Source organism: Giraffa tippelskirchi, chromosome 8, assembly GCF_054371585.1.
Source record: "Giraffa tippelskirchi isolate mGirTip1 chromosome 8, T2T-mGirTip1v1.2.pri, whole genome shotgun sequence".
NCBI lineage: Eukaryota > Metazoa > Chordata > Mammalia > Artiodactyla > Giraffidae > Giraffa > Giraffa tippelskirchi.
The window spans coordinates 160,039,143-160,065,752 of record NC_137282.1 but is presented as its reverse complement, the minus strand read 5'-3'; the positions used below and the strand labels follow the sequence as shown (position 1 = coordinate 160,065,752).

Here is a 26,610-nt window from a genome sequence, read left to right as displayed (position 1 = left end):
CAAAAGAGAATGAAAGAGGTGTAGGATAGAAAACAGGCACTCAGATCCACGTGCAGTCACATTCTTAGAAGTGCTATTCACAACAGCAGAAAGGTGGAGGGAGTCCAGCTGTCCTCCAGTGGATGAACAGATAAACATAATGTGGCATGTGCATGCAGTGGAATATTATACAGCCACAAAAAGGAATGGAGTACTGATACATTCTAACACGACCGATGAACCTTGAAAACTTTGTGCTGAGTGAAAGAAGCAAGTCACAAAGGATTGTATGACTCCATTCTTACACAATATCTATAATATGCAGATCTGTAGAGGTGGGGCATAGATTGATGGTTGCCAGGATCTGGGGTGGCGGGAAGGGGAGCTGCTGCTTAATGGGTGTGGGTTTTCTTTCGGGGTGATGAAAATGTTTTGGAACGAGATAGTGATGGTGATCGCACAATACTGTGAGTGTACTAATGCCTCTGAATTATTCACCCTGAAGTGGTTCATCTTATTATGCAAATTTCACTTCAGTTTAGAAAAGAATGAAAGAGAAAGAGAATGTCAGAGGTCTGTTTCTCTCAATTCAGGATGGGATTAAAAATCCATTCTGTCTTTCTTGCGCATGGTGACCTTGTGATATGGCTTGAGTGTAACTGAAGCAATTTGAGCCGATTAATTTCTTTCCTTTGCGCTTCAAATTTTAAATGCTTGGAGTTCACGTCCTGAACACTGAGTACAAAGCAATATGAAAATTGGTGTTCTGGGCCCAGTGTGCTGTGGCTTCAAAAAAAATTAACCTGGACACATGTGTCCAGTCGGTTCCCAGGTTAGAGTTGGACACGACTTAGTGATTGAACATTCTGGAGGATGGCCCTGGGGCTTGAGGAGAGATCCCTGGGGGCTGGAGTGAGAAGCCTGGCTCCACTCTTGCCCTGGCTCCTTTTGCCCGTTGGGGGACACTGGTGCCCAGGAGAGAGCAAGGAGCGTGCCTGAGTCCTGGCTCCTGCATTCATTTGACAGGCATTCTTGTGCCCTCCAGGGCTATGAAGATGAATGTGTCCTGGACCCTGCTTTTGAGAGGCTTACGGTCTGGCGGGGAGCTTGGCAGCCACACTGGGACCAGGTTGTGCAGGGGTGGTGGTTGAGGAGGAACAGGTGGGTCAGTGGTGGTCAGAGAGACTTCTAAAGCATGCCATCCAGTAGAACTAGCTGTGATGATGACTGTTCCCTGACCTGCTTTCTGATACAGTATCCGCCAGCTGAGTGTGGCCGCTGGACACTTTTAATGCAGCTGGTGGGCCTGAGGAACTGCATTTTTCACTTTCATCACTTTACATTTAATGAACTGCATGTGGCTTCAGTGCAGTCGTAAAAGGTGAAATCCACACGAGCCGGTAACTGATTGGCCAGTTGGGTCTGCTGGGCAGACAGAGGTAAAGCTACAGGACAGCTTAACTGGGGGATCAGTGAGTTTCCTTTTGTGCATTTTGGGGCTTCAGATACACGAGGGATGGTGCTGGATGGTGACATGGACCCTTAGGGAGAGCGGTGGGCTGGAAGTGACAGGTGGGAGGCATCAGCATAAAACCCTGGCTGGGATCCTAAAAGTGAGCCGCGTGGGGAAGCCTCTGCACATGCCTGTGGCCCAAGAGTCCTGTTGATAACCGTGGTGATCGCGTGTACTCTGCCTGCCCACTGGCTGTTCAGAGAAGCAGATGAGATGATGTGTATGGCGGTGCTGGTCGAGTCTTCAAACATCAGGCGGGTTTTATAATGTCTTTCGGAATGGAGAGGAATGTGTCCCAAATGTTATTTTTCAGACACAAAAGATAAAGGCTCCAGATTCTGGAAGGGTTGCAAGCTAGATCATTCGTAAGGCCCTCCTGCTAACAGATGACTAGGTCCAGGATAAACAGAGGCAAGAACGTCAGGGACTCTGGGACATTGTGGAGGGCTCCCTCGGGCTTGTTACTGTGAGCAAACAAACATAAAAGCGGGGTGTCTGGGAGTGCAAATACCAGCGCCACTCAGATCACGAGACCAGCTCGGGGTCCAGGCCAAGGTGGGGGAGTTGTCCCAGAGGGTCCCAAGTGAAGCCAGGGCCCCCCAAGCTTCTAGAAGGTATCACTGATTCCAGCTTGGTCGTGTTCCTCTTAGAAGCAAATGTATATGTATATATTTTAAGAAAAGCAACACCAATTTAAACATTTGGGATGAATTTCAACTAAAAAAAAATTACCTAAAAATTTCCAAACACCCAAGAAGGTAAAACCAGCGAAAGGAAAGTCATTGGAAAGATGGGAAGACAATGAGGATTCAGCCCTCCCAAGGATATCACATTTTAGGGAAGAAAAACCAAACTAGAAAAGGGAAGGCAGCTATATAGGAAATACAAAAAGGAAAAATGGTATAATATATAACAGAGATAAAGGACAACCGAAAATGACAAAGCAGACCACACAGCAACCATGACAACAGCTATTGGAAAGTTTTTAAAAAATCGTTAAGTGTCAAACTAATAGATGGTTTAAACTATACATTAAATATTCAAGAGAGACTTGGTGAACTTGTAAATAGATCTGAGGAGATGATTCAGCCCAGAGATGAGGAGGTAAGATATAAATGTGCAGTTTTAAGAAGTGCAGGAATTAGGGGCTTCCCTGGTGGTCCAGTGGTTAAGAGTCTGCCTTGCAATGCGGGGGACACAGGTTCGATCCTTGATCTGGGAAGATCCCACATGCTGCAGAGCAACCAAGCCTGTGAGCCACAACTACTGCACCTGAGAACCGAAACAAGAGAAGCCACCACACCGCAACTCAAGAGCAGCCTCCCGCTCTCTGCAACCGGAGAAAGCCCGCAGGCAGCAACACAGGCCCAGTGCAGCCAAAAATACCTGGATACATAAATAAAATTTAAAAAAGAAATGCAGAAATTAGAATGAGAAGGACTAATATAATATGCATGTAAGAGTCATCTCAAAGAAAACTGAAGTCCAGTGTCATCCCAGAAGAATAAATCAAAGGAAGCACAGCTCAGGGTGTGGTCGTGAAGCTGTAGCACAGCGAGAACAAGGACATGAAAGCAACCTGAGACACCAGGTCACCCAGGAAGACGTGAAGACTATGATGGGATCAATACCGACTTCAACGTCTCTCCTCAGCCACAGTGAGGACGTTCCACCTAATATTGCTGTGCCATTGAAACTAGAGGTGTGGCAGAGTTGATTTTTCTCTTTGGGCTGTCCCATTGTTTGTTTTGACTGAAGACCTCCAATTTATCTATGAAAAAAATGCATATTATTTATACTGATGTTTACTAAACATAGTCTGATTGCTTCTTTATAGCAGTCCTTAGGCAAAAACGTGGTTCTTTGCTCTCCTTAGGACTCGATAAGGCTGCCACTGTTCAGTTTGTCTGTCCTTGTAACCTGTGTTTATCAGGAGCCCAAGTGTGCACTCTCACATTGGCTGAGGTCTGGGTCTTGTTTCCACTGTAGGATGTGCGTGGTTATAGCTATTGAACTTCTTCCCAGGCTAAAGTGATGTGAGCGTCTGGGGGGCAAGTGTGGGAAAAGTTCTAAAATGAGGTTTTCAAAATGAAAAGTGACTTGGTTAACCTTTATGTCTAATGATGATATGTAGGCACTAATTTTGGTCCTAGAGCTCTTTATAATATATGTACTGAGTCTGATCTTTAAAACTTACTTGGAATCCAAAGGCAGCCTTGGGAGGTCCTTTATGGTGACTTGATCTGGATTTTGGTGATGGTTATAGAATCTATAATGTGACAAAATATCATAGAATCATAACATACCTACATCCCCTAAAAGTTCACGTAAAAGCTGGTGAAATCAGCAGTCTTGCTCCAATACTAACTTGCCAGTGTCGGTTTCCTGGTTTTGTGTTCTTAGTTATACAAGATATTAATGGCACCTCGCTCTTTTTTTTTTAATGTACCCTATTTTTGCAACCACTTGTCAACCTATAATTATTTTCTTAAGTGAAATTTAGGGGGAAAATGTCATTTAGAACATAGAGCATGACAACCAGGAAAACAGCCTCTTCTTGATTTCTATGTGTAGGAGATTCCTATGAGTAGGAGCGTCAGTTCAGAGAACATGAATACAAATACTTAGAAATATTTGGTGAATCCCGGAGGGTAAAGGGTCATGGTGCTGTTGTTAAAAATTGAGTTGGAGAGTTTAGCTCAATGTCTGTATGACCACTTAAGGTTGGAAGGTTATCACAGAAAGGTCAAAAGGCCACCATTGTTACAACTCATGGAAAACTAGCTAGAACTTTGTGTCACCTCAAATGAAATCAACTTTTGCCATAGCATGAAAAGATGATTATTGTTGTCAATGGAATGATGATTTGAAAAAAAGGGGTTTCAGGTTTTTCAGGTTTGGTCTAAAGTGGAAGCATTAAGCATTTGGAAAATGTGGAATGAACGTATGACTGACCTTGAACAATGGGGGTTTAAACTGTGTGGATCCACTTACATGGGGATTTTTTTCAGTAGCAAATACTCCACACTCCCCGGTGCACGGTTGGCCGAAGCTGAGGATTTGGAGAAACTGACACTATGGGGCACCAGCTACAGTCACACTCGGATTAACCCCCGCTGTTCAAGGGTCAGCTGTGATTCTGTTAACTCGGCCGTATGAATTAACCACTGAACGAGTCCACTTAGTGAGAAAGTACGAATTTGTGATGCTCTTAAATGCATTAAACAGAGAGATTATTCCAACCTTTTCCCTCCCTCTTTTTCTTTTATGTTTGCAATTGAAGTAAGTGGTGTCTTTGTTTTTCTCTAGACAACTTTAGTGGATGTAATTCAGATTTTGTGGGATGATATTCAGAAGACACTTAAAAAACCTTGATCATTGAGTTAAGCAGGTAGTGTGAAATAAAAAGAAAACAACCTTCAGTAAGATGAGTCAAGAAAAATGGAATCCACAAATAAACAGATTAAATTTAATCTCTGCAGAGATTAAATAATAAGAGAATACTTTGGAAAACTTTCTGGCAATAAATTAAAAAAATTAAACTGAAATTGACAGACCTCTAGAAAATACACACTGACTTGAAGAAAGAAAAAAAAATAGCTTGTTTAAAGGAAAGATATGTTTAAAGGAAAATGAATAATTAAAAGTGTTCACCAAAGGAAAGCACCAGGATCAGATGATGCTACCAATAAGTTGCCCACACTTTCCAGGAAGAGATCATTTATTGAAAGAGAATCAATGTTCTCCAGCTTATTCCAAGAACAAGCATAACTTGAAATCAAACAACATAATGAGATGAGACCATCATCAGGGTCACATAGGAACATGAATGCAAAATTTTCAAATCATAAATTGGAAAGGTAGCAGAATACCACGTGACACCGTCAGGTCAGTGTCAGGGACTGTGTGTGTGTCCCCTAAGTTTATACTGTTGAAACCCTTACCCTCAGTGAGACAGTATAAGGAGGTGGGGCCTTTGGAAGGTAATTAGGTCTAGGTGAGGTCATGAGGGTGCAGCCCCAGGACAGAATTAGTGTCCTTATAAGAGATGAGAGCACACCGTCTGTCCCTCTGCCTGCCTGCACCAAGAGAGGCTATGTGTGGACATAACTGGTGAGGGACAGGACCTTCAGCAAGACCAGCCCTGCTGGTCCCCTGATCTCCGGTTTCCAGAACTATGAGAAATATATGTTTGCTGTTTAAGCTACCTGGTCTGTAGTGTTTTTGTTACAGCAGCTGTAGCTCACTGAGATGGTCAAGGAGGCAGTTTGCTGAACTTTCTTTTAAGGTCCACAGTTTGCACGTGTCTCTTCCTTCTCTATTGTGTAACTTGAGCAGCACTGGGCTGGACTCCAGCACAAAACCGAAATGAGCATCCTCCCTTCTTCCTGGTTTTAAAGGAAGTGGTTCCAGTATATTACCATGAAGATGGTTGTTAGTGTAGGCTTTTACACAGACTCCTTATCAGTTCATGGAGTTCTTTCTATTCTTGGTTTGCTAGTTGAGAAGAGACTCAAGAGACAGTTCAACCAAGCTGAGGAATGGACCTTGTTTAGCTCCTAATTTCAACAAATCCACTGTAGAAAGACAGTTTTTGAGACATTTGAGGAAATGCCATCTTCCCCAACTGAACCTTGGTCCCCATTAAAAACTAACTTGTCATATCCCCAGGCCCTGGAAACCACCATTCTGCTTTCTGTCTATGAATCTGATGATTCTTAGTTGTTATTGCTAAGTCGTGTCCAACTCTTTTGGGACCCCATGGACTGCAGCCTACCAGGCTCCTCTGTCCGTGGGATTTTCCAGGCAAGAATACTGGAGTGGGTTGGCATTTCCCTCTCCAGGGGAATCTTCCTGACCCAGGGGTGGAACCCACATCTCCTGCATTGCAGGCAGATTATTTACCGTTGAATCACCTGGCAAGGTGTGATTACTCTGAGTATCTCACATAAATGGAACTCTATTTGTCCCTTTGTACTGTCTTATTTCACTTAGCAAAATGTCCTCAAGGTTTATCCCTGTGGTAGCATGTTTCAGAATGTCTACTTTCATGGCTGAATAGCACTCCATTGTGTGTATGGACCGCATTTTGTTTATCCTTTCATCCATTGTGGATATTGGTTTGTTCCTATATTTTTGGCCATTGTGAATAATACTGCTATGAACATGGTGTACAAACATCTGTTGGAGTCCCTGCTGTTGATTCTTTTGGATGTCACCACATAGCCCCAAGTGGAATCCCTGGATAATCATATGATAATTCTGTTCTTTTTTTTTTTTGAGGAATCACTTTTTCCCACAGTTGCACCATTTTACACTCCTGTGAGGAGTGCAGTGCACAGAGGTTTTACTTTCTCCATATCCCCACCAATATATGGTAAGAAAATGCCATTCCCACAGAAGCTCAGCCCACCACTAGCCAACGGGCAGTGAGGATATCCCCCCACCCCGGCCTGGATAGCCTTCATGCTTAGCTGTGGTCGTGCCTAGATTTTCCCTGGGTGTCTGTAAAACTCCCATCATGTCTCTGAAAGGAAGGACTTTAGAAGCAAAAGAAAAACTACTCTATGATCTGTTGATACACATATATGAGGTAAAACTGTTCATTTTTAAAAGGCAAGGGACTGCCACTGTTCATGACCCAAGGTTCCTTTTGGGTGGAGGTGGGGTTGGCTTCGGGGAGAAATATTGGTCTCCTTCCAGTTTTTAAGCTGGGTGCTGGTTTCCTTGGTGCTTTGTTATTATGCTTCATTATCTCTGTAAATCACATATATAAACATACTTTTGCATGTGTATTACTGCATAATCTACATTTATAATCTTAACCCAGTAACATTTATTCTTTCCTGCTGTGGTCCCTACCTGTTGGCCAGAGGTCCGGTGCTGCTCTGAAATTTCAACTGGTATTTGTCTGAGGCAAGGAGAGAGAATAGAGTGAGTTCTATAAAGCTGAGTTGATTCAACTCCAAGGAGTGTGTATATCCTTGAATTATGTCCTTCCTACTCGATTTGGTGTTAAAAGGACCTTTAAAAATAATATCAGAGCATTAAAAGGGTGCAGTTTGTTGTCTTATTTGCTCTATTGTCCTTACAAAAGGCAAACAGAAACAGATGCCCTTGTGTAAGGTCATTACCGTTAAAAAAAAAAAAGTTTTCAGTGGTCCTTGAAATGAAAAATTCTAGGAATTGTTGCCTCAGAGAACACAGCTCTGTATTCGGTAGCCAAACTCCAAGGCTGATGATATTCAAGACCGGGATTTCGCTCACCTTCCTTTCCAGAGAATGTATTCTCTCCCATTTAAAAAGCTCGTTTAGAGGAACATTAATCGGCCCTGTCTGAAGACTCATGAGTAGGTCGACCTACACCCAGCTCAGGGGACCTACAGTCTCAAAATGCCACCAGCTGATGACGCTTACAATTAACATTTACCGAGCATTTCTCTACCATTGACTGTTTTGTACGGACTCTTTCAATCTTCAGGAATGTTATTTTTCCCATTTAACTGATAAGTGAAACTTTGGCTAATATCTTGCTCAGAATCACCTGAGTAAGAAAAGGGGGAGCTGGAATTCAAAACCACTGGGGAGCTCCCTGCTATGGTCCACACTCCTGGTTACTACTTCACTGTAGTCCCCACACGGCACCATCTTTGAGAAGCCAGAGGCAGGGGCTACCAAAGAGGTATGAGGCATTGGATCCCCAGCTCAGCCCTCTCTCATCCTGATGTTTAAGGAGCCCAGTTCACACACCTTGAAGGGGGAAAAGTTAAGCTCATTGGAACCCTTGTGTGCATGCTAAGCGGCTTCAGTCGTGTCCGACTCTGTGACTCCATGGATGGTAGCCCACCAGGCTCCTCTGTCCATGGGCTTCTCCAGGCAAGAATACTGGACTGTTTTACTATGGTGGTCTTCAAATGCACTTGTAGGCAGTGATTTAATTGTACTTCTTGTATCTATATGAGACGTTAGCAAATGCACTGTGTAAATTCAGTTGTGGGCAGAAGATCTGGGGGGAGAGGAGATGTTCCAAGCATACTCTAGTTACTGGTAGCTGAGGCCTCACAGGAAGATTGAGGAAGATGCTATAGCGTTGACCTAAGGGACATAAAACATTCAGGTGGGAGAGCTTAACACGAGCTGGGCAGCAATCAGAGAGACTCCTGGGCGACTGAGGAGACCATGCGTGTCCTCCAAGAAGGATAAAAGAACAGCAGGAGGAAGTTGAGTCCTTCAGGATTGGGTTGAGGAGAATTGGGGAAATGAACATATAAGGCCGTGAGTTCTAATTCACACGGTAATAAAATGGAGGGCTTTGAACTACGCTTCTATTTTCTCCTTTTTAGACTCTTTATCTCTCTCTTCACATCTGTCTGCGAACGGCTGCCAGGACCCTTCCTTAGTCACACACATCGCCTCCCAGGATTTCGACATCCCTTCTCCTCAAGAACTGCACGCAGCTTCTCCCCTTCCTGGCAAGGTCAGACGCGCCTTCTCTCTCCTCCCCTCCCTCCCTCTCATCCTCTCTGGCTCTCCTTTCTCTTCTTGTGTCGTTTGCCTCTTACCTGTAACAAATCACCCAAGACATAGTGGCTCTGGACAGCAAGGGACTATGATCATCTCTCACGGTCTTGGGACAAGATGAGGATGAACGGAGTGGTTCCCCCTGGAGGGCGCTCACGCCTCTGCAGTCAGGTGGTCTCTGGCGGGGGTGGGCTGATCCCAAGTCTGCGCTGCGTCGGACATCCTAGATGGCGTCTTCATACCATGTTTGGTGGCCCAACTGAGGTGGCTGGGGACTGACTGGACTCTCTCCTCCCTCCTCCCTTCTCCTTCTGTGTCCTTATGCACCACACGGCCTCTCTACATGGTTACCCTGGACTTCCTTGGAGAGTAGGGGCTTCCGAGTAGTGGGACTTCTTACCTGGTAGCCATCTTGCCACAGACATGCATCCCAAGACACTGAATCAGAAGGAAGTTCAAAGCTTACGAGTTAACCTCAGAAGTCACTCTGTACCACTGTTGCTGCCCCTTGTTGGTCCAGAGAAGGTCACAGAGCCAGCCCAGGGAAGAGTCACAACCACCCAAGGGTATGACTACAGGAAGATATGGTTTACTGGGGATGGCATACCTCTCCAAAGACTAATGTTTCTCATGTATTGAAATGTCTGTCCCTTTCTCTCTTCCTAACTGAAATATCTTGTCACTGCTTTATACCTTGCTTTGCATTCATAGTTTTTTTCTGTTGTTTATATTAATGACTGGAAGACTTCTTTGAGGAATTCTTATGCATTCTCTTAAAAGAATCTTAAGAATATGCTTTCATTTCTTCATACTAAAATTTAAGCACCCAAGAAGCCCTGTAGAGTAGCTCTGTGACTGTTTTTTAGAAAGTCTCTTTGGGAAATCAGATTCGATTCACCTTTTAACCACTGATGATAACACAGCAAACTGAAAAGGCAGATCAGTTTTAGAGAAAAGTGATCCACCATCAGGTTTGAGTGTCCTTGGATGAACTCTCCAACAATGATGCTTTTCACGCTTGGCCACTAATTTAAAAACCTGTTCTCTTGTTGAGGCTAAATGGTGACTTGCTTTCTGTCTGGACCTTCTTTTTTTTGTGGTTTTTCATACTTATATTCAAACTCTTTTACACAAATGAAAGCTTACCCTTTTTTTTAAAACCCCCTCTCCTCTTGCCCTTCCAAAGGGATAAGTTGAAACTAAAAGATTTGTTGAACAGTCACATGGCAGTTTCAGAAATTCTTGAAAATCTCATACCAATGGATGGCTTAACTTTCCCTAGCTTCTGCAATGCCATTGAGGTCTCAAGCTCACATAAGGAGTTATCGGCTTCTTCTTTTTTTTAAAGACGCTAAATCTGCAAAGCTTTTCTCTGGTGATTATGGAGAACAGCACATGTGGGAGAAAGTGGACCATTGGAGGTGGCAAAGAACTTTCTTTTTCCTACCCACAAGCCCTGAAGAAACTCTGCCAACAAGGATTAATTTGCTCATGAGGTCTTACTGTGGTTGCCATTAAGAAAGAAAAAACCGGCAGGAACAGCAGGGCAGAAGCGTTTCTGAGCTCGGGGGAGAAGAGTTGGGTTTTGTGGTGGGAAGTGGGGTGCTGGTTTTTCTCTGCTACAGCAATGAGGCTGACAGCATTTCTCTCCCTCGGACTCTGTGTGGACATCTGAAGGAGGATAATCAGTAGCTTGTAGTTTTCTGTAGTTTGGCTTTATTAAAAGCAAGGGAAAGATTTCATTTTAAAAAAAGCCTTCAGGCGGTTCCCCGGTGACCTCATGGTTAGGATTTGGCTCTGTCACTGCGGGGGCTCAGCTCCATCCCTGGTCAGGGTATTGAGATCCAGCAAGCCACGTGGAATAGCCGGAATCCAGGGAAGAAAAAACTTGCAGATTCGATCGTTTTCCAGTTTTTAAAAAAGCCTTGGACAACAGCACGTCACCCCATTGGTGGTGTGTTTCCACACTTCTGTCCTTATACTTGGGTTCTATAGACAAGTTGGGCAGACTCCGGCAGCTTCAAACCCAGAGGGTCCCTCCTCGCAGAGTTATTCAGCCCCCACTTTCCTCCAGGAGAAGGAAGCAGTGGACTTCAATTAGAACAATGTTTTCTATGAACCTTCACACTAAGCCCCTCGACAAAAATTTCCACTGGCCATCAGGCAAAAACCCTTTAAGCTTCAGATCCAGGCGGAATGCACCCACCACCACCAGGACCCCCACCAAAGGTCAGCTGAGGGCTGCCCTGGGTCTTGTCAGCTGCTTGGTGAGGAGAGAAGGAACCAACCTGAGGGGCCCGGGCAGTGGGAAGAAGAAGGGCTGGGAGGGGCGGGCGGGGGGCTGGACGGCAGAGGCAAGTCCCAGTCACTGTTCCCTGAAGTCCTGTAACTTCCTAGGAAGCCCTCATTCTCCCACCTGTGCAGACGAGGACCCCTGAAGCGAAGCGTAAAAATAACTTGCTTTCACGCGACCTGATTAAGCTATTTAAAGTCTTTAAATAGAATCTAAGAGTTGTATTTAATCCTTGAGTAAAATGCAGGATTTTCGTCTGAGCCTGGCCGCCTAGCCCGCGGTTCCTTCCACCACCCCCGACCCCCCTCAGAAGCCATGGGTAACTGGTAATCCTCTTATGAATGAAAACGGGAAACTTGCTCGAGGTGAGCCTGTGGCACTTGGCCAAGTAACAACAGCTGTCACTCTCTCTCGTTTAATCCTATAGTGGAGTACGACAAGGAGTCCTCCCCTCGCCAGCGACAGCACAGAGAGTTCAAGTTCAACCTATCCCAGATTCCTGAGGGTGAGGCGGTGACGGCTGCAGAGTTCCGAATCTACAAGGACTGTGTTGTGGGCAGTTTTAAAAACCAAACTTTTCTTATCAGCATTTACCAAGTCTTACAGGAGCATCAGCACAGGTATGGAGGCTCAAGGAACCCCAAAGGGTCGGGCTGGGCCCCGTTTCTCACCCCATCACCCTATAACCCCAAGTGTGTCTGTGGAAGGTGGCTTGGAGTTCAAGGGCAGCCCACGGGCGTGACGAGGGATGTGTTCCCAGTGGTAGTCTAGCGGGCGAGAAGATACTTTTGCTCTTAACGTGAAGATTTCCCAATAGTTTTCTTTTCTGAAGCGAGCCAGTGAATAGTAATTACTAAGCATCCTTTGTGATCATCCTTTGTGATCAGAAGACAGAACTGACTGGGAACTGTTTCCCACTATTGCTTAGGCTCTCTTTTGAATGGTAGGTGAGGGTGGCTGACAGATTCACACTTGAAAATTATATGAGGATGCTTACAAATGCTACTGAGTCAAGTGAATAGAAGGCTGTGTGCTTGTGATATAATATATACACATATATTTTATTCGTTGGCCAAAAAGTTCATTAAGATAATTGCACGAATGAACTTTTGGTCAAAAACCTGAATGAACATTTTGGTCAACCCAATATAATGTCTTTGAGTGTGTGTGTGTATGTGTGTATGAATGTGTCTCAAATGTATTTTTTAATCATGTAGATGCGAGAGAACAGTAGACTTTATTATTTTCCATGTCTGTATTCTGGTTTCCTGAAATGAGGCCCCACCTTTTGCAAAAGAACTGTGTTCTTGGGGCTGCCTAGCAAGTAAAAGAATCCTTCCATGGGGTGCTTTTTAGAGCATTGGATGGGTGAAGGGATGAAGTAGTACAGCCGTTTATTTCAGTCCTATAGAGACAGAGAACAAGCCCATGACCTTGAAATTTTGGTTAGTCCTTAGGTCTCAGCTGACTGGTTTGGTCAGATGGAGAGCTTGGGGAAGAGGTCAGCACTGCCCGTGGTTCTAATTGGGTAGCAGGAAGGAACTCGGCATGTGATAGGATTTTCTGGCGATAGTATGGTAAATATGAAGATAAAAGCGAATCAGAGGGAAGGGAACTCCCCACCCGTGCGTTTATGGACTCTATTAGCTTGGGTTTTATAAACCAACTCCAAATTCTTGCTTTTGGTCCTGGAAGTCTGTTGACTTCCCAAGAAAGTCCAAAAGTCTCGGCCAAGAAGGTCCAAAGGCATGAGTTTCGTTTTTCCTGGACTTACGGATCTGTGTGTGGGTCTGTTTCAATATACACACTAAAATAATAACAAATGTGAACTTGCCCCACACAAGAACTGTTTTGAGAGCACTGCTGACATTTGACCCTGATGCATATTCAGGTCCATTATGAGGAAAGTGGAGAAGGAAGGACGTGCCAGGCTTTGGGGACACGCGCTGGTGTGGGACATACACACTGACCGTTGTAGGTGAATCTCAGCTGTGGTAGTTAAATAATAAGTAAAACAGAGCCACTGTGAGATCTTTATTACAGACCAAAATTTCAGAGTGGAAGGGAGGTTTTCTGATGTCTGTTTATCACTCCTAAATTAAAATATGTTGAACAATTTAACTGTTAAGGGCCTCTGTTGAGAAGTAAATTCTTCACTGCTAGCTTTTCATCTTTCGATATTTCAGAGAAAATCAGTATTCAGTGGTTCTTTGGAATTGCTGTGTTTTGTCGCTCAGTCCCTAAGCCATGTCCGACTCTTTGCAATTCTGTGAACTGCAGCAACAAGCCTCCCTGCGCTTTGCTATCACCCTGAGTTTGCTCAGATTCACGTCCACTGAGTCGGTGATGCCATCCATCCGCCTCCTCCTCCGTTGTCCTCTTCTCCTCTTGCCCTCAATCTTTCCCAGCATCAGGGTCTTAGCTTCAGCATCAGTCCTTGCAATGAATATTCAGGGCTGATTTCCTTCAGGATTGACTGATTTGATCTTTCTGTCCAAGGGGGTCTCAAGAGTCTTCTCCAGCACCACAGTTTGACAGCATCAGTTCTTCAGCACTCAGCCTTCTTTTTGGTCCAACTCGCACATCTGTTCATGACTAATTTAGCCATTGACTTTCAGTTCGCCTAATTATTAGTCTTATTGCCTTTCTGTGTTGGAAATAATCTGCTGGTGCCTTTTTGGCTCCGACTTCTGTTTGGAAAGCATAGTTTCCTCTGTTCTGCAGGATAAGATTCATGGTGAAAACACTGGATTGGAGCTTTTGTGACTATGATTTTTTTTTTCAAAATTATTATTATTTTACCAAAGAGAGAGAGCACACACTAGCAGACTATTTGTGAGGTTTACATTGAGCTTCAGCCAGAAGTGAACAGCTGCCTAGAGCTTCAGATGCTGGTGTCAGGCTTCCTCCGGGCCAGCAGTGAGCTTGGAAAACAGACTCCCCAACGGTCCCAACCTTTGATGACTCCCTGTCAAAGCAGAGCTGTAATCACTCTGCCTTCTAGGACGGGAGTGTTTGGCGATGGATGTGTTTAACTTTTGTGCATAGGAAAGGGGAAATCCTGGGAGAATTGGGAGAATTTCATGCTTTTGAAGAGTTCCAGGTTGGCCAGGAGGAGACTGTCTTTTCTTAGTGGCCTGGAGCCCAGGCTGCCTGTGCTCTCCTCGTGTTCTTCCAGAGGCCTCCAGATTGAACTGCGGGACCCCTTCTGGGGAAGGTCCCATCTCCCCATCTGTACCATCTTGGAGTGTCTTGGCTAAAAAGGACTCTCCAGACTAATGAAGAAACATACCTGTCTAATCTGTGTTTCAGTGAAATTTGTAACATCTGATGGATCAGCTTAAGACATGTGTGTGTTGCAAAAGAGTTGGCCTCCTTGAAAAAGGAAAAAAAAAAAAAAAGGCAGGTTTTTCATTGCTGAGTCATACCCTCAGCTGGGGCTGAAGAAGTTCTGTGTCAGACCTCCTGGTATAAAAGGCAGCTAGGGAGTCTGACCCAGGGAGGGTCAGGAAAGATGCTTGGAAGGGAGGCCCTTGCTATGAACTCTACAGAAACTTTATGCCTCTGGTAAGAAATCACTGGACCAGGTAAGTTAAAAAACAGTGATGACTAGATGGTGCTTGTTGAAGCAGCTGATACATTATTCAAAACCTGAGAATAAGCCTAGAGATGGAATCTAAGTCCTGAAAAGACCTGGAGCGACTCTTGGAGTAGAGGGGGGTTGGCAACCCAGAAGCACACATGTGCTCTTTGTAGTTTTATTTATTTTTAACTTTTTACTCTGTATTGGAGTATAGCTGAGTAATACTGTTGTGATAGTTTCAGGTGGACAGTGAAGGGACTCAGCCATACATACGCATGTATCCATTCTCCCCCAAACTCCCCTCCCATCCAGGCTGGCGCATAACATGGAGCAGAGTTCCCTGTGCTCTGTAGTAGGGCCTTGTTGGTTACCCATTTTATTTTATTTTTTAAAATAATTTATTATTTTTGGTTGTGCTGGGTCTTCGTTGCTAGGCGAGGGCTTTCTCTAGTTGTGGTGAGTGAGAGTTACTCTTCATTGCGGTGCACGGGCTTCTCCTTGGAGTGGCTTTTCTCGTCGCCACTTGTTGGATCACCAGCTCTAGGGCCCTCGGGCTCAGTAGTTGTGGCCCAGGGGCTGAGTTGCTCCCCAGCATCTGGAATCTTCCTGGACCAGGGATCGAACTCGTGGCCCCTGAATTGGCAGGTGGATTCTTATCCACGGTGCCACCAGGGAAGTCGCTTTTTTAGTTATCCATTTTAAATAGAGTAGTGTGTACGTGTCCATCCCAGACTCCGTAACTATCCCTTCCCCCCATTTTTAACTCTGTAGTATGTAGTGGGGTTGATAGTTTAAGATGAGTTCACTGTTAAAATCTGATGTTAGGAATTGTTATATGTTTATGATGACGCTTGTGGAAGCTGGCAGTTATATCGTGCTCAGAGTGTGGGAAAGACCTTCCCAAATCCCTTCCTTAGAATTTAGCCATGACCACATCAGACAACCGGGCGGGCAGGTTATGCTGTAGAAGGGTGAAATGTGGCACATACACATAGTGTCAAGTCCAAAGCAGGCCTAAACTGTGATCTGCCCTGCTTACCCAAAGTCACCCCCGTGACGTGGGGACAATCCCGAGATAAAGGCAAAGAGCCAGAAAGAGGGAAACGGTCCCCTTATGGCACACCTTGCATCTTCATCTCCTCAGCTTGGATGTGGACATCTCAAGGATGCTCCTGCTTGGGTAGCATAGGAGACAGCTCTGGGGGGTGGTAAAAATGTGTCTCTTAGAATTCAGGCCTTTGGTACTGTGGCTTTTGAGGACTTCCCAATGGGAAAAACCTCTGCAAACCTGCATTGATCTGTTGGTCAACCATGGATCTGTTAGCAGCTTTTCCAAGGGAGAGGTGTGGAGGAGATATGAAAGACTAAGTCATATGAAAGTAGTTGTACTTAGTCAACTAAGTCAACAATTGGAAGGACTGATGCTGAAGCTGAAACTCCAATCGTTTGGCCACCTGATGCGAAGAGCTGACTCATTTGAAAAAAACCCTGATCCTGGGAAAGATTGAGGGCAGGAGGAGAAGGGGACGACCGAGGATGAGACGGTTGGATGGCATCACCGACTCAGTGGAATGGGTAGACTCTGGCAGTTGGTGATGGGCAGGGAGGCCTGGCGTGCTGCGGTTCACGGGGTCGCAACTGAGCGACTGAACTGGAACTGTACTTAGTCACGGTGTGACGCCTTTGTCCATTTGCTTTGCATTTTCTCCTGCATCTCATGCGTGCTAAGCTGTCTTCATACTTGGAGGGTAAAGGCTGCTCTGATTAACTGTCAACCTTTCATTATCATGTGTGGCAACATGATGGTAGCATGTCACTTTTCATATGTACTCACATACCTTTATATTAATAGTGCAATTTGGGGGCCTTTAGGAATACCGTTTTCATCTATATTTCGTGTTTGGTTAAAGATATACTTTAACCCTTAATTCACTTTTGTATACCTAGAAATCAAACAGCATCTCTTGGAAGCCAGCCAGAAATGTTTTCAGTGTCTGAAAGATGGTTCTGTTTGGTCCATGGATTGGCCCCACATGCCTCTGCTAGCTGTGAAATTTTGTACTCGGTGTATGTATATATCGCTTGGCAGTGATAGTCTGTCTTCTGTGTATGTGATAACTTTTCTTTCTTGTGTTTTATCATGGTGCAGTCTTTTGGAAGACATTTAAGTGAGAATTAATTACCAGATTTAAAAGTCAGTTCCTCCTGGTATAAGCAGTAGCACAACTTACTCCTCTGTTTGCAAACAGAGGGAGTGGGAGGCAAACAAACAGAGGCAAAGTGGGAGTTTTTTTGGATTTTTTTTTCAGTTTGGATCATATGTTTCATCCTAACTTTAGCATCGGAAGATGTGCAACTTTGAATCAAGGGAACAGGGCAATGCTGTGGTAGAGTTGGTTTTTAAAACCGAGAAAGATTTCCTTAGGCCTCCCAGAGGTCATGCTGGTGGAGTTCCCCAAAACAAGGCCAGACTGAATTATGGTTTACATTTGTGACTAAGTTCATCAATTCTGACCTGTTTTTAAGATAGAATATAATTGTCCCAGGAGAGAAAATAACTGTCAAAAGGCAAAAGCAGTTTTCCAGAATTTTAAATTTGATACATTTAACCATTCATGGAGATAGGGAACAGAGGAATAAGTCAGGAGGGGGTTGGAGAAGAGTCTGAGTTGGGACGTGTCTGAGTCATGATTAGATGCTGAGAGCCCGTGAGATACGGAAGCATTTAGACCAGCAGAATGAGCTCTCCTCTCTAGCGCTGGGTATTTGAGATCACAGGTGAACTATGGACTTAGATTAGATAGTTTAGATATAAGAATAAAAAAACCTAATTGACCCAGGACCATTTATTGAAATACTGTCCTTTTTCCATTCACATCAGTAACATCTTTGTTATAAATCATGTGACCGCATCAGTGTGGGTCTGTTTCTGAGATCTTTGTTCTGTTCTGTTGGTTGATTTTTCTCTTCTTGTACTAATATGCTCTTGATTCTTTTAGTTTTATGAGAAGTCTTGATTTCGGGTGTGTAAGTTCTCCAAATTTGTTCAAGATTTTCTTGGCTGTTGAGGATCCTTTGTAGTCCCATGTATATTGTAAAATCAGCATTTTAATTTCCACAAAAGAAACTGTTCTGAAATTCTGAAATCTACTTGGAATTTCATCAAATTTAGAGCTCAATTTGGGATGAATTGACTCTCACTAACAGTGAGTGGTCCAGTCCAAGAATGTTTATTTAAGTTTGCTTTTAACTTCTCTCAGTAACCTTTTACAGTTTGGGGGGGTCTTGAGTATTTTTACTAGAATTATTCCAAGTATTGCAGTTTTCATCCTATTGTGAATGGTATTGTTGTCTTTTAAAAGTTTCAGTGTCTGATTATTTTTTGCTATACCCATAAAAATACAATTGATTTTTAGATATTGATCTTATATCCAGCAGCCTTGCAAATTTACATAGTCTAATAATGTCTCTCTGCAGAATTTTAGAATTCACCTGAATATAATCATGTCATTTATAAACATTTTTTATTTTTTCATCTATAATTCTTATATTTTTGCTTCTCTTTTTCTTATTCTTGCTGGACATCCAGTGTAATATTGAATTCCATACAGATTTCTGGTAGGTTTCTAATCTTAGATTGAAAATCTGTCAGATTTCTGATCTAAGGGGGGAAGCATTTAATATTGTACCATTAAGGATAATGTTTGTTATAATGTTTTTGTAGATACTCTGATTAGACTTAGGAAAGTCTCCTCTATGCTTAGTTTGCTATGAGTTTTTTTAAATTAAAAATTGTGTGGATTTTTTTCTGAATTTTGAGGGATGGTTATAGTTGGTCCTTCATATCCATGGGTTCTGCATCTGTGGAGTCAGCCAACCATGCATCAAAATATTTTTTAAAAATTTCAGAAAGTTCCAAAAAATTTGAATTTGCTATGAGCTTGCAACTGTTTACACAGCATTTACATTGTATTAGGTACTATAAGTAATCTAGAGATTTAAAATATACAGGAGGACATGCATAAGTTGTATGCAAACATATTACATGATTTTATGTAAGGGACTTGAGCCTACATGGATTTTTGTATCTAGGTGTTTTTGGTATCCAGGATAGGGTCCTGGAGCCAGTCCCCCAAGGATACTGAGGAATGTCTATAACCAATGTCACATTCCTGGAACAAACCGAACTTGGGATTTATCCTTTTAATATAACACTAGATTCTAAGATCATGTCTGAAAAGTCTACTATCTGAATCACCTGTGGGTCTATTTTCATGATCTGTTTGTTCCCTTGATTTTTCCTCAGTTGGTCTTATTTCCTAGCATGCCTAATCAGTTTTTGAAATTATATTCTGGACTTTATTTATGAAAAACAGTTCTAGATACTGGTGTCTACTTCCAGACTGGATTTCACTTTCTTCTGGAAGGCAGGCAGATCACCTTGTTCTTCCCTTTTAATTGAGGCCAGGTTTCTGGATATGTTAAGGCATCTCTGTTTCTTGTTTTCCCTTTCTTCTGCAGTTTAGTTCTTTAGAGGTCTCAGCTGAAGGTCTAGGTTGTTTACCAGAAGTTCTCTTTCATGGTGGGCTCTGAACTCTTAGTTTTTAACTCCCCAGCATTGAGAGACTGCCAAAAACTGCTGTTTTTTTTTTTTTTTTTAGCCTCTTTTTTTTTTTTTAGCCTCTAAGCAGTTTCTTTCTGCTTGTTTTCTCAGCTTCTTCCTCCTCTCAAACACAGCCTAATATTTGGCAAATGTCTCAAATGGAAATATTGGAGTTCATGGCAGTCAGGCCTTGAAGAGCCAAGATCCTAGAGGAAGGGACCCCAAACTTGTATGAGCTCACGTTTATGAACTCACTTCTGTGCAGTCCTCTGGGACCTCAGCCCTTCAAGTCATAACTTCCTGAAGCTCCAGTTTGCATTGCCAGCCAGTGATACCGCTCCAGCCTCTGGGCTGCTACCCCATTCTGCTTGACATCTTTGCGGTATGCCGGGAATTAACAAAGGTCCCGAGATGAAAAAGCAATGGCAAATGCAGGGCTCAGCCTCAGTGCGTTTCTCTTCTCTCTGACCTCTTACCCCATCCAGTGTTTACCTTTCTTGGTTGCTCTAAGATGGCTTCAAACAGGTTTGTGATTTTAGCTGTTCTTAGTAAGAGTGTTCATTTGATGCACCATAGCCAGAAGCACCCATCTCTGAAGTATCATATTTTTGTTATTTTTATTTGGAAATCTTTATAATGAATCCCCACAGACGTTGACGTTGGAACCAAACAATATGGTTCTGGAAACCAGACCTGAACCCAGTTGTTGGGCCAGGGTCTAGGAGATTCACGTTCTTAGGAAAGCATTTCTCGTAGACTGATGCTCACGGAGTGACTGCCGTATGAATTCTGTCGGATGTGCAGTGCTGCCTCCTCTTATCTCCACTGACGTGAAAGTGAGCTATCGGGGACTGTTCTCTTATGAAGAGAAGGCCAAATTTGAGACAGGCGGGATGGACAGAGGGAAATCAAAGCCTTCTTGTTGCTGTGCCCAGCCATGCCTGTTTCTCTTTCTGGCTCTGGCTGTCACAGGTTCCCTCCCTGGGGACACCGAAATCTTCCTGCTGGCTCGATAATGTCTGGCGCACTCAGCCTGGGCCCCAGACAAGCGCAGTGTTTGTTCCTTTGGCCCTGAGAAAGGGATAACGTACCGACCCACACCTGAAGTTATGTAACCAGTTAGTCGCATCTTCTTAGTCAAGAGTATCTTCCTTAGACTTATGATGATGCCCCTGAAGTCAAAGGGGAAAAGAAGATTCAAGAAGCTACCAAGCCTTCTTCCCCCGCCTGTCTATGTTCTGTTCTTTGCGAGAGTAGCTGAGAAAGTTAGGGAAGAATTAAAAAAACAAGGATACATTTTGGAGAGGGGGACGTCAGGGTATGGGGAGCAGGAAGAACTTTTGTTTGGGAATTGTTTATCCACTTGGTAAACATGGCAGAGAAAAGAAAATAGGTTTGTTTCTGGAAACTATGCTGCCTTCCCTATTATTCACACTCAGATGTTTTAGTTGCCAGCATCTCCCCACCGGGAGGTCCAGCTTTGTGGGAGGCAGGCCATGGTTGTAGTCAAGACTTTTTTTGCTATTTGTTTTAAAATCACAAATTAGCAGCACTTTTATTGCCTTAATTCCCCATGTTGGGCAAGGACATGGATGTGGGCATGGGTGATAAGAACTAAATCGTAAAATTTACCCATGACATGTTTAAAAGGTGGCAGAAACTGAAAGGTTGTTGCTGACTCACGAAAAGACGCCGAGATGTTCCCATGCACTGGGGTAAGAGGGAGTCTGATACCCACCGACCCTGAGAACCTCCGTGGCGATGGTGCAGAGCCAGGTCGCCTGGGTTCGCATCCCTGCTGTACTCGTGCCAGCCAGGCGCCTGTGAGCAAGCTGCTTGACCACGTGTGCCTTGGTTCCCCGCTCTGTACGCTTGTGATGGTGTGACTACTCTTTGGCAGTTATGAGGAGCTAACACATGTAAGAGCTATTCCGTGGAGAACAGCGTGTAAGGGCAGAGCTGTGTTACTATCTTGACAGCAAAGGGATTTGTGTTGGTTTGTCGAAAATGAAACATCCCTTACTGAGTTTTGGTGCCTTTGATACTGAAACTTCTTTTTATGCCATGCTTGTCCTAGAAGTAGAAACTGGGTAAACTCAACTGCCCTATAATCAGTGGGAGCTTGACTGATTATATAATATAGTATATACTATGTTTAGTTGGTCAGTCCTGTCTGACTCTTTGCAAACCCATGGACTGTAGCCCTCCAGGCTCCTCTGTCCATGGGGATTCTCCAGACAAGAATACTGGAGTGCATTGCCGTGCCCTCCTCCAGGGAATCTTCCCAAACCAGGGATCAAACCCAGGTCTCCCTCATTGCACGTGGATTCTTTACTGTCTGAGTCACCAGGGAAGCCTAAGAATACTGGAGTGGGTTGCCATTCCCTTCTCCAGGGGATCTTCTTGACCCAGAAATCAAACCGGGTTCTCCTGCATTGCAGATGGATTCTTTACCACCTGAGCTACCAGGAAAGCCCAATACATATAATATAGTACATATAATATAGTATGAGGACTTCCCTGGTGGCTCAGACAGTAAAGAATCCGCCTGCAATGCAGGAGACCCCAGTTCGATCCCAGGGTCAGGAAGACCCCCTGGAGAAGGGAATGGCAACCCACTCCAGTATTCTTGCCTGGAGAATTCCATGGACAGAGGAACCTGGCGGGCTACAGTCCATGAGACTGCAGGGAGTCAGACACAACTGTGTGACTTTCACTAATACAGTATGTAGTATATATAATATTGTATACATAATATGAAGGAAAGTGTTAGTTGCTCAGTCATGTCTGATTCTTTGTGACCCCATGGACTGTAGCCCACCAGGCTCCTCTGTCCATGGAATTCTCTAGGCAAGAATACTGGAGTGGGTTGCCATTCCCTTCTCCAGAGGATCTTCCTGACCCAGGGATCGAACCCAGGTCTCTTGCATTGCAGGCAAATTCTTTATTGTCTGGGAATAATAATTACCAGGGCAACCCTGTAATACATAATGTATATAATTTGAGTGACAAGGGTGGATAAACATTATTATATGTGTAATATGTAATGTATACATTATTATGTAGTGTATACAGTAATGTTCATTCACCCTTGTTACTCAGATCTATGTGTAGCAGTTTTCTCTGATTTATAGTACTCTGTTTTCAAATATTCTGTTTCTTTTCTATCTTTTTAGTTGGTAAAAGTTTAGATGTGATCCTGTATATACAATACATTACATAAGAAAAAAGTAAAAACCCTTGCCTTACTCTCTCATTTTCTAAAATGATGGCTTTTTGACTTTCATTCTGTTTGAAAATTGCACTCTCCTTCTTGCATGAAGAAGACCTCGATGCCCCTGGAGTGGTTTACAAGGGAACCCCTGCTGTTCATGTCACAAAACCGGGTGCATCATGTTTTAGGCAACCCTTTGACAGAGTCTGTAGACTGAGAAGGTCATGTGTCACTGAGGAAGGATAAACAGATGTGGGCAGACCAGGCCTGTTTTAGTGACTTGCCATAAATAGTGTCTCTTAAACATCCAAGTCACTGGCAGCGTTGACCCAGCGGGGTCCCCCCTCAGAGTTGCCATTCTTGTGAAAGATCCTCTCCCTTCCTGGATGTGTGTCACTGATGGTTGTCGTCTAGACACAGGGCGTTGTGCTCAGGAGAAGGGAGAAGCCAGGGAGGCTACTGGCATCCCAGCCGCGGGGGTGAGGCATCTCGACCTTCCTCTTCTGCCCTGAGATGAAGAGTCACCCCTGACTGCGCTCCTCTGCCAGCCCCGAGCATCTGAAACGTGACTTCTGTATCCAGCCTCCACTGGCACTGATGGGCAGTGGGTTTGGATCTCTGGCTTTATTCTGAGCCCTTGCTGGGTATTTACTTACCTCTGCCCTATACTTTAGAAAACAATTTTTTATTAAAGTAGAGTTGATTTATAATATTAGTTTCAGGTGTATGGCAAAGTGATTCTCATATATATATATATATTCTTTTTCAGATTCTTTTCCACAATAGGTTATTACATGATAGGTGAATATAGTTCCCCATGCTATACAGTAGGGCCTTGTTAGTTGTATATACAGTCATGTGTATCAGTTAGTCCCCATTTCCCAATGTACCCCTCCCCCGCTTTCCCCTCCAGTAACCATAAGGTTGTTCTCTGGGAGTCTGTTTCTTGTTTTGTAATTAAGTTCATTTGTGTCATCTTTTTTTTTTTTTTTTTTAAGATTCCACAGATAAGCGACATCACACGGCACTTGTCCTATACTTTTCTTGACTCTGCTTTTTAGATGCATGGTGGCTGAGAGCTGGGGCTCCGGTTTCGAGCTCTATTTAGCCCCCTGAACCCCGTGTGGCCGTCACACACCCCACCTCTGCGGGCTGCAGGCCGCCAGCTCCGGAGGGGAGATGTGACAGGACTGGCTTCCCTGTCCTCCGCAGGGCGGCGGGAGCACTCGGCCGGTGCCTGAGCGCTGGGAGCCCAGGAGGTATTTGCTGCTCTGCCAGCCCAAGGGCCTAGTTATTACTATTATTATTATTATTTATGTGGACCAGTTGTTAAAATCTTTATTGAATCTGTTTCTGCTTTATGTCTTGGTTTTTTGGCCACGAGGCCTGTGGGGTCTCAGCTCCCCGACGAGGGCTTGAACCCACGCCCCCTGCACTGGAAGGTGAAGTCTTAACCCCTGGACTGCGGGGGAAGCCCCGAGCCCGGTTACTTTAAGTCACCGTGCTCCATCACCCCTCCTTTCAGGGACCTGAGCACCCTCGTTTGAGCAGCTGTCTCTGATTTGGCCTCAGTGCCCTGAGCCCTGGAGCTCAGCGGCAGCCCCCGCGTGTGTGGATCCCTTGGTCTCCTAATCGGCGAGGACCAGTGAGGCCACTCAGCGAGGCCTGGCCCTGAAGCACTGCCAGGTCCTGGGGAGGCGGGGGGGCACGCCTGTGTGACTCTGGAGTGGAGTCAGGTTGGAACGCAGACTCACGTGACCACCAAACCCTACCCACCCTGCGGACTTCATTTCTTCCCCGTCATGGTTTTGCATGCCTCCTCTCCCCTCTTTAAACCACACCCTTCCCCTCTTTTTCCTGTCCTCTGCTGTCTCCCACTTTTGGATGATGGCCTTCTGTCCCATCCCCCACTTTCTCAGCTGACAGACTCCCCCATTCCTTTGTCATGAACCCTACTTTTAAAATATATAAAAGCTCATTCTAGCTCAACCTAAACAGCTTATTAAAAAGCAGAGACATTACTTTGCCAACAAAGGTCCGTCTAGTCAAAGCTATGGTTTTTTCCAGTAGTCATATATGGATGTGAGAGTTGGACTATAAAGAAAGCTGAGCGCTGAAGAATTGATGCTTTTGAACTGTGGTGTTGGAGAAGATTCTTGAGAGTCCCTTGGACTGCAAGGAGATCCAACCAGTCCATCCTAAAGGAAATCAGCCCTGAATATTCATTGGAAAGACTGATGATGAAGCTGAAACCCCAGTGCTTTGGCCACCTGATGCGAAGAGCTGACTCATTGGAAAAGACCCTGATGTTGGGAAAGATTGAAGGTGGGAGGAGAAGGGGATGACAGAGGATGAGATGGTTGGATGGCATCACCGACTCAATGGACATGAGTTTGAGTAAACTTCGGGAGTTGGTGATGGACAGGGAGGCCTGGCGTGCTCCATGGGGTCGCAGAGTCAGATGCAACTGAGTGACTGAACTGAACTGAGCTCTTTCTACCATCCATGCCACGCTCATGTCCTTGTTACAAGTCCTAAGAACATGTGCCAGTTGCCCCCACTGAAGCTCTAGCGGCCAGTGCCCCTCAGCCACAGCCCCTCGTGGGCCCTGTTGACCCTCAGGGGCAGTCCGCACGCTGACATCCCCACCACGTCCTCATTCTGGAAGCTGCTCCTCTGATAAGAACGTGTCTGGTGCTTCCTTCAGGACCAGACTGTCCCCACATTGCTGTTCGTGGTTCTGTTATTTCTGGATGAGAATCCTTTCCTACCTTCCAGAACAGAACCGATGTCTTCACATCTTCACTTCAAAGCTTTGGACTTGTGTCCCCTCTGGCTGTTTTCCACGAACACCCCCCGTCTGCCCGCCCACAGTCATCTCAGTGACGGAGGTGGGGGAGTAATTTGTCAGCAGGGGGCGTGACACACGCGTTGAGGCGGGGGCTTTATAGATGGCAGGCCGGCGTGCCCCCCGCAGACCCTGTCCAACAGCTGAGTAAACGCTGCGTAGCCACACCTACCGCTCCAAGCTTGGAAAAGATGACAATAGCGTTGCCTTCCAGCTCTGAGCCACGTAAACAGGAAAAATTGTTTCCCCTCTGAGAAGTCTAAGACTTTTCACTCAGATGTTTCGCTGGCCTCCAGACCATTGGATGGACTAGAGATACATTTTATTCTGTTGTCGCAGGTTGTCTTTCATCATGATCTCGAAAGGCAGGAAAGCCATTGTGGAAAACTCGGAATCCACTAGCTTCTGGCCTTGACCATGAGGTGTCTGTGAACTCACGTCTGAGTCACCGTTTCCTCAGCTGTAAAATGGGGGTAATGATACTCTGCTTGCTTTGCAGGATGGCCCAAGCCAAGTAGATGCAGACACTTTGCAGCTGACTTAAATGTATGCTGTTCGTATTATGATGCTCAGTTTAAGTTTAGTACTGAATTCTAGTCATGTTTCTGTCCTGTAAGCTCTCCAAGCAGAATGTTTCCAGCACCAAGGGGTCTGCGTCTTTCCAGGGAGGGCAGAAACCTCCCCCTCCCTGTCACAGGATTTCAGGCCGCTCTGTGCTGGTGACCCTGGGGCATCAACTCAGATGGGTGTCCTTGCGATACCCCGAGGTGACTGTCCCTCATGCCGCCTTGTCATAGCATATGGGTCCCTCACCCTGTCTGTCCATGATCCCTTGGTTATGTTAGCTGGAAACTGTAAAAAAAACGTACATATAAATGTAAGAGCATCCCTGTGGAGTCCAGTGGAAGGAATGGGCTTGGTGAGTTTGCCTCACAGGAGCCCAGGTGGCTCACGGTGGGGCCGACACCGACTTCCAGTCCGCGGTCCACACGGGCAAGCACTCGGCTGTTACCGCAGGCCATGTGCAAAGCTGTGGTTAAAAGTATTGATGCTCAG

At 44.8% G+C, this 26,610-nt stretch overlaps 1 protein-coding gene across 5 annotated transcripts in view; it reads left to right on the top strand.

Annotated features, from left to right (window-relative positions):
* Window positions 1-26,610, top strand: part of BMP6 (bone morphogenetic protein 6) — a 162,164-nt gene that overhangs the window by 101,843 nt on the left and 33,711 nt on the right. For all 5 annotated transcript variants that reach the window (XM_081523664.1, XM_081523667.1, XM_081523666.1 and 2 more), the window contains one exon: window positions 11,734-11,926. In XM_081523664.1, coding sequence (XP_081379790.1) covers window positions 11,734-11,926 — 193 coding nt within the window. The remainder of the gene's footprint in view (window positions 1-11,733; window positions 11,927-26,610) is intronic.